This window comes from Monomorium pharaonis, chromosome 7, assembly GCF_013373865.1.
Source record: "Monomorium pharaonis isolate MP-MQ-018 chromosome 7, ASM1337386v2, whole genome shotgun sequence".
NCBI classification, from domain to species: domain Eukaryota; kingdom Metazoa; phylum Arthropoda; class Insecta; order Hymenoptera; family Formicidae; genus Monomorium; species Monomorium pharaonis.
This window is the reverse complement of record NC_050473.1, coordinates 15,902,405-15,920,791: the sequence shown is the minus strand read 5'-3', so window position 1 is coordinate 15,920,791 and position 18,387 is coordinate 15,902,405. Positions and strand designations below refer to the sequence as shown.

At 34.5% G+C, this 18,387-nt stretch overlaps 1 protein-coding gene across 2 annotated transcripts in view; it reads right to left on the bottom strand.

Annotated features, from left to right (window-relative positions):
• Positions 1-18,387, bottom strand: part of LOC105834127 — a 52,961-nt gene that overhangs the window by 3,931 nt on the left and 30,643 nt on the right. Inside the window, exon 5 of one of the 2 annotated variants that reach the window (XM_036290285.1) lies at positions 7,241-7,538. In XM_036290285.1, the coding sequence (XP_036146178.1) occupies positions 7,241-7,538 (298 nt within the window). Of the gene's footprint in view, positions 1-1,946; positions 7,539-18,387 lie in introns of those variants that run through there. The other variant, XM_036290284.1, reaches the window with a different exon arrangement.

Here is an 18,387-nt window from a genome sequence, read left to right as displayed (position 1 = left end):
TAAAACCTGGTCGCCTCGTAAAACACGTCCCGTAGACACACGTCCCGAAAGAGTAGTGGCGATAAAGACCCAGTTCACATCTCAGAGAATCGACTTTGAAAGGATCTTTCGTTACGCCGCGTACCTCTTCTCAGAATTGTTTTAATCGGCTCTTTTGTTTGTTGATGCACGCGTGTCCAAAAGATTTATTAATAAACTCTAGTGATTTATCTCGAAGAAGAGTGCACGAAAGATGAGCACGTGTTTTTGACGATAAAATATTTTCTAGTTTATTAATTATTTGCGCTTTGAGAAACAAAACTGAACTGTCGAATTAAACATCAAGTAGCGAGTAGCGACAAATAAAAAAGAACAATGAAGAAAATTATTTTGAAGATATACATTCGATAGACACGCGAAAAAGAACGTGATTAGAGAAATTGATACGCACGCGGTGATTATAATTGTAGTTGTCCGTCAATGTTATACCTATTTAACCAGTTAACGACGCTCGGAATATTATTTCCACTCGTAAAGCGATCCCTCTAACGATCGACAGTTTACTTTGATGCCGTTTCAGGGGCGAGACCGGGCATTACGCTCGTTCCTGGCCGTGTTGCAATACGTATTCTTCCCGTCTCACACTTTACAGCTCGTGGATTTGTGCCGGTAAGCGATTCGTCGTCTCGTTTTCACGAGGCTAACCGTCCGCGTCTGAGTCTTTTTTTTTTACGAGCGACTGGTTCGTCAAAGTGCCAACCACTTTGTTAAGTACACGTATCTGTAACGGTGCATTACGGCGAGTGCAGGATCTACTCGTGTTAAGTGCATACGAGCTTCCAGGGAATATTCGATGACCGACTGCGAATGGCACGACAGCCAATATTGGTTACTTCGAACGACGTGAATTTATTGTATCACAGTCTACATATCTGCTGTATATTTGCATTTTGTTTATATTGTTCTTCAGGACATGATAATCGCCGCGTATTATAAATAGAGAGCATTTTGCGCTCATTTTAATTTGCTAGCGCGCTTATTGATGCATTATGCATTGTTCTTTAGAAAAAACTCTCTCTGTGCGTTTTATTATTCACCATTACCTTTTCTTAACGAGAAAAAAATATTAACAGGTGTATCTTGCAACAATTACATACTTCAAGACGTTATAAAATTTTATACAGAAGTTATAAATGAAGTCCATACGTGTGTGAAATTCTGTTAAGAACTAAAATATGCATGTGAAATGCATACGCACATTATGGACAAAATTAATAATTAAAAATATTTCGTATACAAATTTTCAAGCTATATTCGCGGATTTAAAATTGTCGAAAAGTACAACAGACAAGTTAGAATGTAAATTTGGCTAACTGTAATATAAACTTTGCTTCGAAATTCGTTTATTTTGTGCAAGTACTCTGTTCTCTATAAAGACGACTAAAACTGGATTAAGCTTTTCTTTAAACTTTAATTTCGCGACAAGGGAAACAGTCCGCTCACGTATGGCCTATGGCCTATGTGTTCGAGAAGAATAGCTTTTGTCTATAAAGAGTCTCTTCCGGCGGATGATCTAGGCAGATTTGAAAGCGAACAGTGACTGTGCTCGAGAAGACATAAATGTGGTCTATAAGGAGGAGACATACAACGCGTACGCGCAGACCCATAACTAAAATGGAAATAGTCGCGAGACGAGGCTGGAGGTTTATGCTAGTAAGTGCTTCGCGAATTGTCACACCTCCACTCGCGCGCTACCACCCTTGACGGAAGTTTAGGTGGTCAGGAGGGAGAGAAAGATAGAGAAATCGTAAAATCACTACGGAAGCTTGAAATAATACCTATTCACTTTACGCTAGTCTCAACTCGTTTTATTCTGAATATTAACGAATGCATTTACAATTTAGTTTTCGCATTTTTATTGACAGTTTTTATCATGAATATTTTTAAATTGTTGTTTTTCTATTTTCTTTTAATGTTACAATTATATACGCCCCGATAAACTTTTGCGAGCAAAATAAATTCTATTAATTTGTATATTGATATTTGAATAAACTAATTGATTATTCGAGATAAAAATTATTTATATTCTTTGCATGATGGTGTGCTAATTTGTCAATTTACACCATTATCATGCATAAAAATCGAATTGCATTGCACCGTTTTGAAATAAAAACATTTCGTGTTTATTCTTCCAAGAAGCTTCGATAATTTCATTAAAGAAAGACTATCTTGTCCATTGCGTAAAGAATTTGTTTATCGATTGCGGATCGCAGATTGGTAAGAGGCGCGGCCACCTTCATTAACGAGACGCGTATCCCGGGTGGACCCCAGTGGTTTCGCTCACCAGAGTTAGGTGGGCAAGTACGTCGTATTTCATAGAAGCCTGGTTGTATTTTCGCGCGTATGACTTTAACTGTCGATGCGGACTTCGCTTGTATTTCTTCTCAAGTTTTACTGGCGCTAGGTCGACCGCTCCGAGCCGTAAACGTCAGTCTCCGCTAAAGTCCCGCATGCCGGGTTGCCAGGGTTCTTTCCTCAATCTTCCTTCTTCTTCTTCTTCTTCCTCTTTTCATTTTTCTTCAACTCTTTTCGCCTTCGAGCAGCTAGGATCTTCAGCGAACACCAAATAAACTTGTTTGACGGTTCCTTAGCCGTTAGCGTGATTGCTGAAGGACGTCACTTTTGACAAGTACACCGACAAGAAGGCTTACGAGGGAAAATCTACATGAGAGACAATGCTCCTTTTATATATTCAAAAAATAAAGTTTTGTGGCGGATTATACGACGCGAATTATATCAGTTATTTCGTGTATTGTCTTTCTACGTGTCACGCTAAACTCGGCATATCGATTCTGTCTTGGACAATTTGCTTATCGAAAATTTCGCGATAAAAGTGTGTAACCTGTTATTACCCATAACCGATAATTGTTCGGCAGGCCTTCTTTAGGTCGTCTAAAGGCCGTTCTACATTAGTCGCAAGCATTGAGTTCTACATGAAAACTCGATACTCATTGGCTGTCGTAAATCGCAATTGATTGCTTGCGACTAATATCGAACGGCCTTTACGCGCGTTTAATGACATTTCACCGTAGGTCTCGGAATAAGTAAAAATTCTTATTTTCGCGAAAGTTCTATAATAAGCGACATAATCGAATGAGGAGATTTTAGGGTCGACCGGAAGACGTTAACACCCGTATCGTCTCGGGGCTTCATTAGAGATGCAATATGGCGGGCTTTTTGCTGAGTAAACGAACGGAGCGTGTGCGAACGCGCAGTCGGTCGCTTTTAAAAAAAGTTACGACGAAGTTTATGGAGGTTTAATTGTAGTCCGCGACTGTGGTTAGAAAGTAGTAAAACTCCCTTTGCCAGTGATGCCGGGTCTGTTACACTACTTAACGCTCCCGGTTCTTGGTTACGAAAAGGAGGATGATGAGCAAGAGAAGCGGTATTTGTGACGATTCACGTACTTCGGCACTGTTAATTGTTGCTTTGTCTTGAAAATTGCGACTTCATCCTTAGAGAATAAGGCCGACATTCGTCCCATCAAGGTCAGAGATAATATCTCGTAACAATTTCACTAATTTTATCGTTGGCTACTTGTTAATTATCGATAATTTTGATTGTGTGGTGATGTTAGTACAGACGCGTCGTTAATGAAAGGACTGTGCATGTCAACGTGTAATAGCAATTACGTTATTTATAATGACTAGCAGACATTGCAGCAGATGCGAAGCCAGAGTATATGAATTGCAATCAACAAGTATAATTTCGTTAATTTGGCAAAGATATTCTTACCGTCGTACTTATAAAGAGGCATGAAAAAACAATGGGATATTTGAAAAAAATTATAAGAGAGAAGAGACATCATGACGAATACATTGTATTATTTGAATAATAAAAGTTATGAGAAAGGTATGAATTAAAAAAGTATATAGGAGCAACAATGTGATTATACAAGAAACATTAATAATACGCGGGAATCAATCAAACTCAAGTTCAACTGTAAAATATAATATCGCGATTTCATTTGCCGATTAACGACTTACCAAAGGATAAATCCGCGAATTTTAGTTAGATCATCGACATTCTGTGAGGTATGAGACCACTTTGACTTTATTCTAACATCTGTCACATAAACTCTAGTAGTTTACTATGCCCAGAGCAAAATAAGCGGAAGACTGGGGTGCGCCACGGCTTTGCGGCAATGCGAGAACGTAAAAGGTGCTTTAAGGAGAACAAGAAAGCAGCGACGACGACGACGAGGTAGGAGAAATACACCGTAGAAGAAGAAAAAGAGAAAAAAATATCCACCGAGCTGTAAAGCGAGCCGCGTTTACGACCGTCGTTAAGGCCACTCTGAGCGACCTGTCTGATTACATTGATGCTGCTTACTGCAAAGCGGGACTAATCCCGCCGACGATTCGCCGAACGCTTGTTGCAACTATTAGAAGCGATCACGAATCCTCGCACATGCGACATAAATCGGCGACGATCGATTTTTTGTGCCGACGAGTCGAGAAAGGACTATTAAAGTACATAATTGCACTAATGAGTATACTGCACGCAAGGCTGAGAATACTTCGCCGAATCGATTCATAATACAGCATGGAAAGGAACATTAAGAGAAATTATATATTTTATATCACACGCTGCGTGAGTATGTATTCTCAGATGTGCAAGAAGGGACATCGAATCTGTCATAACCTTTGTGCCGCGAGAGTGTGACTCCAAAAATGTGATAACAACCAACAGAAATATCATTCGGAGGATATTTTTGCGATCTCTCACCAATGTCGCTTATTGCTCTTATTGAAAAAGAATGTTGTATATAAAATGTGCATATGTATATAAAATGTGCATATAAAATATAAGTGTGCAAGCAAAAAGTTAACTGCGTGGTTGCCCACCGGATTCCATCGTTCGGTCCACCAGTCAGTGTGGAGAGCGAGCGCCCGACGGGGAGACTGACTCATTTTCAGCAGCCCTAATCACGGTCTGGAAGCAATCAGTATCCGAGATAGCCGACAATCCTCGCCGACGTTTTAATTACCGCTTCCATTTTCATATCGCGGCTATCGCCGTGCGCCGTTTACCAAGCTGTACATTTTTTATGTTTTTTTATGACCACCATTGCTCCGTAACGTTGATGCTCCCTCGAGTTCAACGACGAATACCCCAGGAACTTGAACAAATCTAGATTCCTTTCCCTTTTCCTTTCTCGTTTTAGGACATGGTATATTACTTTAGCGTATTAATTATTCTAAATAATTCATACAATAAGAACAACTGATGTAATTACACTGTGCAAGTTTTTCTAGAATTTTATATTTTTTCCCTAATTTAGAAACTGATTATTTGAGAATATCTAAAGCGTATAGAAGTTGTGCAAATACTAGAGTATCTGATTGGAGAGGGGAAGGAGGAGTAATTAGAGCAAGAAACAAATATAAATATTGATAGTGTCTATCTAAATTCGTATGTACATGTGTGTACATAGTTGAATGCAAAAAATATACTAATATTTGCTAATCTAAATGTAAAAATGCACTATAATATATATTAACATATCGATGATATTATCACATAATCTTTAGATGACAATATTTTATAACTATCCTTTTCAACTTTTGTGGTGGTCGCTCCCTTGTGTTTTCATGTAGTAGCGTGCGTTCTTTCGTGACCATATTAACACGCCACCTTCTTTGGCTAACTCTTTGTAATATCAAAAAAAGAAAACGACCCGTTTGTGTGAGGTATTTTCTTTCAAAGAACTGTCTTTTTCATTAAATCTATTCTTTTCCTTTGTATTATAGCATACATATTTCCTACGGATGTGTCAAATAATACGTGAGAAAACTATTTTCTTTTTTATCTTTAATAATAGAAAATTACGTTCATAAATACCACGAAATTGATCTTTTTCAATAAATTTTGTGAAAAAGTAATGCAAATTTATCTAATAGTATTTTGATCGTGATTTTAATTTAGCAAATATCTAAAAATAAAACTATTAACTAACACGATTCTAAAATGTAATTAAATTAATAATTGAAATGTACGAAAACTTGTAATTTTACAATTTAGAATTTATTTTTTTCTGAATAAATTTATGACTAATCTTTTTATATATTTTATATATTATACGCACATACACATGCATTTAAAGTTTATTTAAATACAAATTACACGAAATGCGGGAATCTTTGAAATGTATCAATAATTAATCAAGATCTGCCGCAATCTCCTTGAGACGCCAGCAAATATATGAGAGCGAATTAAATGTAAATACCGTAGAGAGCTTATCTTTGAGGCAACGCGCGTAATCCTTGATAGCCGATTGGCGGGTTTCAGTTCTGCTTTCTCACATATAGCAAAGCTGTTTTCTCCAAATCGTCCAATAAGGACGATAACTGAGTATCGTCGTGAACAAGGAACGAAGAAAACTGGTCAGCACTCATAAATTCAATTTTTTATGGTATTTTGTCACTGTTAAAATCGAAGAGGTGAGGCGCATTTTTAAGCTCCTACACGTTTTATCTTGGTCGAATGCTTTGATGAAATTAATCGCAAAATTGATGCTAATAAAGATTTCTCTGTAGAAAATGTAATATAAAAGCTATATAGTTTATCATTTGCTGTAGAAGATGTGACTTGATTAAGAAATTTACCGTTTTGATGTTTTATAATTTTTCAAGCGATTGCTACTGCAGATTACAATTCTTGACAGATCAGTAAATTTTCTCTGACAATATTACGCAACGATTATGCTAGCGCGATGAATAAAAAAATGGTCGTTTTCGATAACTGCGGATGCTAAAAGAACAAGAATTTAAAGGGAGAAAAGATCTAGTGATAAAGAAAGAAGTAAAAGAACAACATAAGAACACAGGCGGCTCGAGCCAGAAGAATGAGCAGCCGTTTGCCGATTTAAACGCCGCGGTCTGCGTGGCTCTCTGAAGGAAGGGAATTTTATAGCTTAAAATCTATTTTATGTGCACCGGATTTGCGATTACGACTCGAACTCTCAACGATCCAAACAAAGGAAGATCATCGGCAGTAATGGAGACTGCGATTTATGTTTTAAACCGAAAAACTAATCTTTTTCTCATACAACGCTTATATCGAATTCGATTTCATCATCCCTCTTATGAAGCACAGTTAAGATATAAGTTTCTGTGTTTCTGAATTTGAATATGTAATTAAAGCTTATTTCTGTGATCCAAACACTTAATTAAAAAAAAAAAAAATGAAATAGACTTACCAATATGTAGAAGATTCAGTAGAATGGTCAGTAGAAAATTCAGAAGGTTCGGATGAAGGTTCAGTAGAAGGATCAATGAAAGGTTCAGTAGAGGATTCAGCGGGAGGTTTAAGCGAGTTTTCAGGGAACGAAAATGTATTTGCCGCTAATATTGATAAGCGGTCAGTGGACCAAATTGGAAAATTTTGGAATGGATAATGTAGTGATCTTATTCCAAAAAGTTCCTCGTGTGGAACAACTGGTGGCGCGAGGTAACAGCATGCCGCCTGTTGGATTGCCAATGAGTCTTCATAAATGACTGAAAGAAAAAAAAAAGAACAATTTTATTCACTGTGATATCGAAGATTTAATTAACATACAAACCATGTATCTCCTAGTTGTCTTGATCTTGATTACAACATTCAATAAATTATCTCAAGATATTATGGTATTAAGTGAGATTTTGAAAATATATTTTTGTCAAATATATAATATTCGACAGGCAGAATTAATTTAAAATTCTCTAAAATAACTGATTTTCCAAAATGCATTTTCTGAAAATTTTAAGAAGTATGAAACAACGATTTATTGCATAAATGCGATCTCTTTTAACGGTTGTTTTGTGTGCTTTTACTGTTTAATTGGTAGAATATAATTTTAATTATTATCACTCTCGTTAGATAGTTATAATGAATCGCTTATTGTCGAGCCTCTTTCTTTTGCCTTGAGCTTTCTTCGTGGTATAAAATTACAGGCATCATAAAGTTATAGGCGACCTAAATTAGTTGCCCTTTTAATTGCTCGAATACATCTTTGGTATTCACAGAAGGATCAGTTTATAGCCAATGAAATGATTTTGCGTATTTTTCATTTCTACATGACTTGTGTCGACATTTGTGTGACATTTTAAAGTTTAAGTCGTTAATTCCAATATGTTAAATAAAAAGCATCGACAACTCTGTTCAATTCTCATCGAAAGTTAGTCGAAGTCGATTTGTGTAATCCATACATTGCGACACAAATGGAAAGCAGAAATGGCACTGCAATAAAATCAAGAGTTGACTTGTGTCATTAAATGGAAAGCATCCATTGTGTACAATACTTTATTTTAAAAGTCACCACTTCGGGCGCATTTGAAAGGTGACTCATATCTACCTACATCGCAAAGTTAATACTAACTGAGCTCTAAAGATTATTTAATAATGTTTAATATTTTTTTAAAATCAATTTCAGACAAAATCAAGATCTAAAAGAATAAAAATTAATATTTATCGCTCGAAATAGCTTCACTCTTTAGTATGATGTTTTTACCCTTTAATTTGAAACGTAAATTTTGACATGGACATAAATTACACGTCAAGTTACTTAATTGCAGCAGGCTCTTGTCCACTGATTACGAGGGTACCTGGAAATTATCCCGTGAATTATGCGCAAGATTGCAGAATTTATTATACGCTGAAGACTATGTGACAGTTTCAATTCGCGAAGCGACAGTACTCTCACTTGAACCTAATAATTACCGGTTCAACATGTTGCTTGATTGCGAGGATGTATCCTTACTGATCCTCGATGCAGGCCGATTTATAACGCATCTATCACATATCATAACTTTAAAGGCTGCATCTGCACACTTATTTTAGCTCACGTTCCTCTCTTCTCTTGGAAAGATTTGATGCTTCTGATACTTAAAAGCTAAGTTTTATGACACATCAGTGATTACGTCTATTATTACTACCCTTGCGGCATATAATCATAGTTAAAGTTTACACCATCGTAAATCTTGGACTGAGAAATTACAAAATTTCAATTGCATAATTCGTTCCCTGACACATCTGATATAAATATAGTAGCGACACACGTGCTTGTGAGATTTATAATCTTTTTTTTTTATGAATCTACATATATAACTTTTGCACTTGCGATAAAAGAAAAATACGATTTTAACAATAATATAAAATTCTAAAACCGAATAAAACAAGATAAAATATAAAATCCTAATTTTTGTTTTTTCTTGAGAAAAAAAATATTGAAATACGTTTATTGACCTAAATATGTAAAATATTTATTTCATCCAGTTCTGATTTAGATTCATCAATAATAGGTATGACGGTCATGCTTTGGATAACAATTCTCTTAACAATATAACGTCTCGGTGTTTTGCACTGAATGCACGTCCGAAACATTATCGGCCACTCTAATATTTACGCCGTGTACCTTAGGCGAACGATACAGTTATCAACAAACTACACGTATTCTCAAGATTTATTATAGTTCTTTATGCACTTTTATTCCTATCAAGAAGTATTTTGTCTGTAAATCACTCTGTAAGTGAGAAAATTTTCGAGACACATTCATGTAGATATCGGCCGTGCATTTATCAACAGGCGTGCAAGAATGATAACTTGATATCGAACGATGAACATTATAAAAGGTATATTTGTTGCGGAGACAGGAAATAAAAACTGTGGACGCAAAATATTCTAATTGATAGCAAAAAGATGGATGTCTATTAAGAAGCAAATATGAATTTAGTAATTACTGAATCTTTGAAAAAAATCTTTTTCTTTTATTATTAATATTTTGATACCGCTTTGACTGTTTTTTTTTCTTGCAATATAAAGTGCAAATATTCTTGTTGCCAAACTACAATCAGATAGATACTCATTTATCACATAATGTGATAGATATTTTTGCAATAAAAATTTAAATAAGACTGAAATAGAATTATTTACATTATTATTGCACAAGTTATCAATGGAGAAAAAGCTTAAATTTTTTATATGTATAATAGTTTTAACATGGCAAACATATCCGAAATTAAATGATGCAGACAATCGAGTATAGTTACATAAGTTTGAAATTCATAATAACTCTGAGAGGTTTCTCTCTAATAATCGTTATCAATTAAAGATATTATAAATGCTTTAATGTTACGTGACACTTGTGAGACCAGAGAGGCGCGAGTAAGCTGGCGACCTTTCGGATACGACGCTACTCGATAGGAATGATTTATTCCAGATGCAATCTGGAAGATGAATCCAAGCGACATAGAGAATACTCGTAAGCCAGCCATAAAAATATCGCTTGCCTCGTAAATTACATTCAACAACATAGCCTTGCGTACACGCTCGTTTTGCCCGATCCTTTCGCCTCGAGAGGTGTCCGCAATCGTGCGGTTTTTTAACGCCATATCGTTATAAACACCGATACGTGAATAACGAAATCGTTTATGAGAAATGTTTTTATGTGGTTTATAACATTACTTCTTACAAAATAAATAAAAAGAGGTATATCAAATTAGGAAGAGGTTTACAAAATCTTATTGATTATTAAGTTCAAACCTACTGTGATGGATGTAAATGGGTAATTCGAAAATCGGTAATCGCATGCAATATTGTTGACGCAAAGTACGAGCAGAAAACAAAAAGTTAAAGTTATATACAAGACATATAGGGAGTAACTTCAACGCGATAGATATTACGAGTAACAGAGTATTATCGGCTCAAACGTGCTCAGAAATAGGATTCGCAGCTGCGTGTTCGCTGGCTTACTTAATCGCCATAACTTCCGGTCGCCTTAAAATTACGTGACGTTACCTTCTTCCGTCGCAAGTCGAAGTGTCGCCAAATATAAAGTTCGAAAGATTCGTAGAACCGCATTCTTAATTTTTCCTTAATTATTAGCGTCGTTGGATTAAGATCAGAGTTTCGCTTCGAATACATTATAGGTCAGCCATTCAAACGAATCATCGTATGATAATATTTGATTTAAAATATTATATTTAAATTAAATATAATAAGTGCAACATAAGAATAATGCAATGCACGAAACAAAATTTATTTACATCAAACGATATTTTAAAGCGATACTTTTTTTTCTTTTAATTCTTTCATATCCTCGCTCCTTTTAAGATGCAATAAATTAACCGAAATCTCATATTTCACAACCAGCTTTTGCAAGCGCAGGTGAACGATTGCGACTTATCATCTGTTTACATGCCATTACAGCGATGTGTTTTGTGATGTGTCTTCAGTAGTATATCATTTTAATATTGTTCCTTTTTTATTCTTTAACTTGATCTCTGCAATTTAACCGCGACAAACTGTGCGTGTATCAGCAAACAGCTTACAGAGCACATGCATTCTTCCTTGAGATTACCGGTTTTTTCGATGGTGATATTATTATCCTTTTTAGAGACATACGTACAGCGAACAGACGCAATTTATTAAAATATTATTTGTAAAAAGAATATATATGAATATGGATATATCATCTGGATATAGTAAAATAGTTGTAGAATTCTCGCGAGTTGTACCGTTCTGACCGTTAGCTTAATTCATATTAATTACTATCTAAAGGAGGATTAATGAGTAACAAATTATAGATCCTTATGGGAAATGCGCAGTAATAATACGCAAATGCTCTCACATAAATTTTCCTAATTAGTTTACAATTATAAAGTAAAATGATTTAATATAGGGAATAATTTTTACATTATTTAAACAGAAAATTAACCTACATGGTACAATATACGGAACAGATACCCAAGAAATACTTAATCACAGGTATCTCGTTTTCTATTACTTTTTCATTATTTATTTAAAGTGATTAAAAGAATCTTTGAACATTCATAAACATATTTTCAGGTTAAAATAAAAGTTGACAAGAATATTTATGGGCTTCAAGAATTAAATAAAATACTTTTTCGCGCAATATTGAAATGTTGTTTATAAACTGGAAGAAAATTTATTGTGAGTGATATTAAAAATTATGAGTTTTAAATATAAAAGATTCTATTAAAATAAAATAAAAATATTTGAAAAATAGAAAATTAAAATGCTAACTCTATTGACACAAAAGATCATTACATTAAAAAATTAATTTATAATTTTCTTCAACATAATAAATTAAAAAGATATTGCTTATTTAATGTTACACATAAAATAATTTTAAGATATCGAAAAGCATATATAAAAAAGGCATTAAACAACGAAACGAATAAAGTAGCAGGGACAAATAAAGCGAGGAGGAATCATGTCTTGCACTGCACATACAACCCCTTATGCGCGTTGAAAGTGAATGGCCATGTGTGATGCAAAAGTTGTAATATTATTCGAAAGTCTTTCAAAGTTGAGGCGATTCGGACGGCCGGTTTTACGACAGAGCACTGACGTACAATGCTGGTCCTAGTGGTTTTACATATCGTAAAGTGCGTGCACGCGCGAGTTAAGGAGCGCATATAAATCGGCTTGCCTGCTGTTATGTCTCCAGCGTGCAAGGGCCGTTTACCATTTTATGCTCTCGGGGCCTTTAAGTCCGGCTCCGGTCTCCCTCCTTTTTTCGTTTTGATCACCCGAGTTTTGATTTAAACTTTTTTTTTAAGGAAAATATCACAGAGCAAAAGTTGCTAAATCATGATTAAAAAATATATTTTTATAAGGATTGATAAAGATGTGAAATTATAATCCTTATAGTATTGCAGTAGTAAGATTTTTGGGGAAATTATGTCTAAAAATATTTTTTCACTATAAAAAAACTTTTATTTAGATTTGATAAAAAAAGAAATCAATTCCAAATTCATTTATATATAACCAATAAATTTATTTCTTTTTATGCTCATATTTACATCAAAAGGCAATTTTTTGTAAGACAAGAAATAGAAAGCTTGCGTTCTAATTATACAAGAGAAATAAACGAATATTAATTATTTATACAAAAAAATATTAATGAAATTTTCCACTCAATTTAATTCGATCTCGCTTTACATTTTTATTATATATTTTTCTATACATAAAAATCTTATAAGAGAAAAAATAATTTTTTTATTAAAACGAAAAAATTAAAAATAAACGATCTATAAATCTCGCGTTGTAAACATCTGTTGATTTGACCATGAAATGTATATTTTACTATTAAATGCCTCGAGCTCATATTTGAATTTAAAAACTATTATATATAACTTTAGAACAGCAAGAATGCGAGTATCGTGTATTTAATAAGAGCGTACAGCTTATTTTCGCACCAAGGAAAACTTAATTACATTAATTGCGATAGAAATCATATGAGTCCGCGCTTGATATCAATAAATTATTTATCACGATGTGCATAATAATGCATATATAATGTGCGTAAATTATCTTAGACGTATAATTTATTTGTACTTGTAGAGTGGATATTATCTATCTTCGCAATATTCATACAATGCATCAAAGCTCAGCTCTGAGTTTGTGAATGTAGCTTCGAGAATCATTATTTAATTCGCATTACTTGATAAACTCGTGAGATTCACGTTGCATGCACGTGCGTATTATGCACAGCGTAACGAACATTCGCGTCCTACTGTCGTTGTACAAGCATTGACATATATTATGTATCATACAAATTTTATAAATACACATAAACAAAAGTTATATTTAGAACTTCATTACGAAGAGACATATGTTAAACTTGCAATTTACAAGATCTCATCAGACTTTTGCAAAAGTTGAAAAAAAAAGTGAATAAAAGATAAATTTTGTATTTATAATGAAATACAGTTGAAGGGAAACGCGCAATGGCCTTGCGTATATAAATATATTACAGCGTCGAGAATACTATCTAAAAAAAGCTTTACACGTCACATAGTATTCGTCCTTGCTTGCACTTTGTACGTACGCGATCGTTTCCCGTCTTTCCGCGACGTCCGCTAAGCTGGCTCTAATTTGAAACCATAATTCACGCGTGCTGCATGTAGGTAATCTTAACTCTAATTGGTACGTGAATATATCATTTAGAAATTTTCTTAACTCATAGATGCGAATTTTATGTACCTAAATAAATATATAACTTTAAATAAGATTGAATGAGTTTCTGTTTAAAATTTAAAATCCGAGGTGGTAAGATCGTGTAACTTAAAATGTGTAAAATACATGAGGTTGTGAAAAATATTTTGTATAAAACAATTTTTCACAACGCTCCGCTATCTTTGGACTTGATGCGTAAATAAAAAAATATATCCGACGGAACCACGAATTTAGGGTAAAATTTTAATTGGATCGCGGACTAAACGACGAGAGAATTTGCGTCGTGTGCATTGCGTATTACGAAAGAAAAACCACTTCGAATCGAGAATGTCGCTGGATATGACCGAACGACCTCGCGTAATTCGTACGTACACGAGCTCGCGCGCACCAATACGTTGCATCGGCGAGCGAGCGAGCGAGCGATCTTGCATTCTAGATAAGATAAGCGTGGCGCACCAATACATGCCGCTTGAATGTTACGCACATTATAGGCGTTAATGTCAAGGAAAAACCGAGTTACGCCTCGTGCCTATCGCTTCCAACTGCACCGCACATCGAGAGACACGCGTGTCAGTGTGCGTGCACGTGTCATATCATCTCCTTTTCCGTCGCATTGCAAGTGCAATAGAGATGCTTCCTCCGTCGCGCGTCGTCTCTCCCTTCTTTCCCTCCACTCACCCTACTCTCTCTCTCTCTCTCTCTCTCTCTCTGTTTAGCTTGGTATTATGCAAGTTCATGATGTACATTGCCAATTTTCTCGACCGAATTGCCCGTAGCCGACGTTCGGCCTGAACCTCTTGTTTCGTGTAACTCTTTTTCCTGCAGATTGCAACGTCATTTCTTAATAAAAAGACACAGTACTTCATGTGTGTTAAGTTAGCCTCCTACCCTAAAAATTCGGTAGTTCTGATATGAGTTTTCGTTTCATTTTGAAGAAATAAAGAGTTCTCTGTAGTTTAGAAAAAGAGTTCTGTTGATTAACAGTCGGAAATTAAAACTAAAAAATGGGGTGCTAACACCTTATCGAAATTTTAGATCAAATTTAAACCGTTGATCAACAGAATTTTTTTCTAAATTACAGAGAACTCTTTATTTCTTCAAAATGAAACGGAAACTCATATCAGAACTATTGAATTTTAATATGTAGGGCCTAACTTAACACACGCCAGTACTTCCTTCTCGCGTTAGCACCGTGTCTAAGTTTACACATATTAACTCGTCCGTGTAAGAGACGATGCAATCTCGATCTTCCCTCTTGTTTTGCTTCCGTTCGACTTCTCATGTTCGCTTCGTCCCGTTCTCTTCTTGAAACGAGTCTTCCGTCTTTCTTCTCTTTGCCCGCTGGTTTCTCTCGAACATTCCAAGGCTCTCTTTTCCTCCTTCGCCATTTCTTCGTGCCTCTCCGGGCTTTCAGATCTCTTTGCCGCGGTTTCTCTCTTTCTCGTATGCCACCTTGAAATCTTGCATGTAGAGACATGCAATTCAGGGCCGTATGAATCCCCGCAGCTGTCACTCACGTCATGTCACTGACATAGAGATCAGCGGAGTCTTTTTGCTACGCGCCCACCGCACGCTTATTTTATTGCGTGCCGCTCCGCAAAGATTTTACGAATGTGTACATAACGTTACCGCGCAATTTGCATCCGTAGTCACGCTGCCTGCACGTTTGGTAAACCGGTAATGACCAACATACGCGTATTAATATACTTATTGGAGACTGGCACACTGGAATGCCAAGCCGCAATATAAACAGTGCAAAAGTAACAAACATTATACCTGTACAATAAGATTAATAATATTGTAGATATTTATAATTCCATGGCGTTTTTATGAATTAGCTAACAGAAATTTTTTATTTACTTTGATCAATAATGAATCTACTCAATCAGTCTTGGGATAGTTTTAGACAATAATGTTGCAATGAGAATGTTATAAAAACGTTTTCATTGAAATTGATTTTTTGGATTTCAAATTTTGGTTTGTAAGAGACATCTAAAAAAATAAAAGAAGTAATATATAATATTGGTTTGTCGAATGAGGCACTTTTATAATAAAATCTGAAATAAATAATTTTATTTCATATTTTATTATAAAAGTGCCTCATTCGACAAACCAAGATGCAGTTTTGCGTTATAGTATGTGTATGTGCAAACTTTTTTATTACGGATGAAAGAAATGAGAAACTTGAAATTTGATAATCAAAATGCACCACATACGTGCCATTACACCGCGTGGCCAATAACACATGAAATTAATCCATGGCTAATTTTAAATTCCATATATATAACCACTTCTTAAGGTGAACAAGAATAGCTATCCTCCAATGTGAACTAATTTAAAAGAGGACAGCAATTAATCAGGCAATTATAACGCAATGTATCAATAATGATTTGTCATATCTTAAATGGTTTAGTTATAAATTTTTTCATAATTTTAAAAATAATATTTGTTTTAACAACGAATTAAATATTAGAATGAAGAGATTATTTGTTATGTTTTTGCGAGATAATAAAATTGTTTTTATTTATATATGAAGTTTTTTTCTCTAACTTGCTTTACTTTTCAAACTCTTCATTCAGCAACATGTGATAATCACATAGTATGCGCTGTCGCGTTATCAAGATATCGGAAAAAATATTGAAACGGGTGTTATGATTTCCTGCACGCTTCAAGATAAAATAAGAAATTGCAGTAACGGTATATGACATTCGAAAACAACTATATCAATTCTGTTCCAATTAGAAACACGATGCAAGAGGAAGAAATGATATTGAGTCTAACGGTTTTTTAATTATCACGTACACTTTTATTAAGATGCGTGCTCATCTTTTTATAAGTAATCGTATTCAAAATAGATGCATCGTGGATAGTGATGGTCTTAAAATTTTGGAAATTGCGAGGAGATAAAGAGTGATATTCATACTGCGAGATGCATGTGAATAATCTACAACTTTTTGTTTGAAAACATGATGCGCATAAAATAATGACATATATTTTTATATATAAGAACACGATAGAAACTCATAGAAATTTGAAGTCTTTGCTACATTTTTTTGATAAACAATGCGACCATAAAAATTATAATAGGTAAATTTATTCAGTCCAACAATTTAACAGTTTACTTTTACATCTTGTAATCAATTATCAAGCTAACGGGAAATTGTACCTGTGATATAATAGATATAACACAAGCTCTCTTTCTCTTCCTTTCGTTTACTACTAATTATGTGCTTACATTTCACATGCCTATCTAGGAATTGATCTCTCTTGCTCATTTCTTCTGCGTAGGTTTTTTATTTCCCCTTTTTCTACAACCTTTTGCTTTAATTTGTACATGAAAATAATAAACATGAATTTATTTTTATTCCACGTAACACACACACACACACACACACACACACACACACACACGCGCGTATGTATATAGGTCTTATAATTATTTTTATTTAGAACATTTTTTCAAAAATTCTTTCTTTTCAAAATAATTTGCTGTATTACTTAAAATAAAACATTTTGCATATCGTCCATATTGTAAATATTATAATATTATATTATTTTTACCAATAAATATTCTTTAAACAAACTTCAATAATTAATTATTTACATTAATAAAATTTCTCTTTTTAATGAACTTTAACTTAACATTAATCTGATATGACTTGGTTATTTTTATTTCGTGAATTTTGTGTAAAATTTATCGCTGCATTTTCTTCAATCTATCTCTGTTTTCATATCGCGTTAGATCAGCATACAACCGTTTATTATAGTTTGTGAAAGCTGCAAACACACACCACGTACATACACACACACACACACACCGCTCATGTCAAGTGAATCATTATAAGCGATACCGAAGGAGATCCGGATACGAGAATACAGTCGGCCGAGTAAGTCACCGCTGTCCGTCTAATTTCGTCCATGACCGCGTCCCGCTTGTTGCTAGACAGACTAAGAAAGCGAAGACACATCACGAATGTAACAAATCGCGAACGGGAATTTGAGAAAACCGAGAAACGTGCGGAAGGAATTAGCGGAGACGCATTAAAACGTTGGTATTAATTCGCTGATGGAAATTTGCCAATGCGCTTTGCTAATCCTTCGTCGTCTTCAAGTTCTTTTCAAATGAATCAATTAAGTTTCTCTAGAGTTTTTGTCTCTTTGTAATATGTTGATATTCTATACACATTTTTTATTGACTGCAAATTCTGTGGCAATTTTGAACTTTTGTATAACGTGACTTATATAATTATAACTGATATGATTACGTAATCTAAACAACGTAATCGTATGAAGAGAAACTTTATTATTGCGAATGAGACGAAATAAAAATTGCAAGGTCTATGAAAACTTCAATTCGTTTTTTTGATTTTAAATCTATACAAAAAT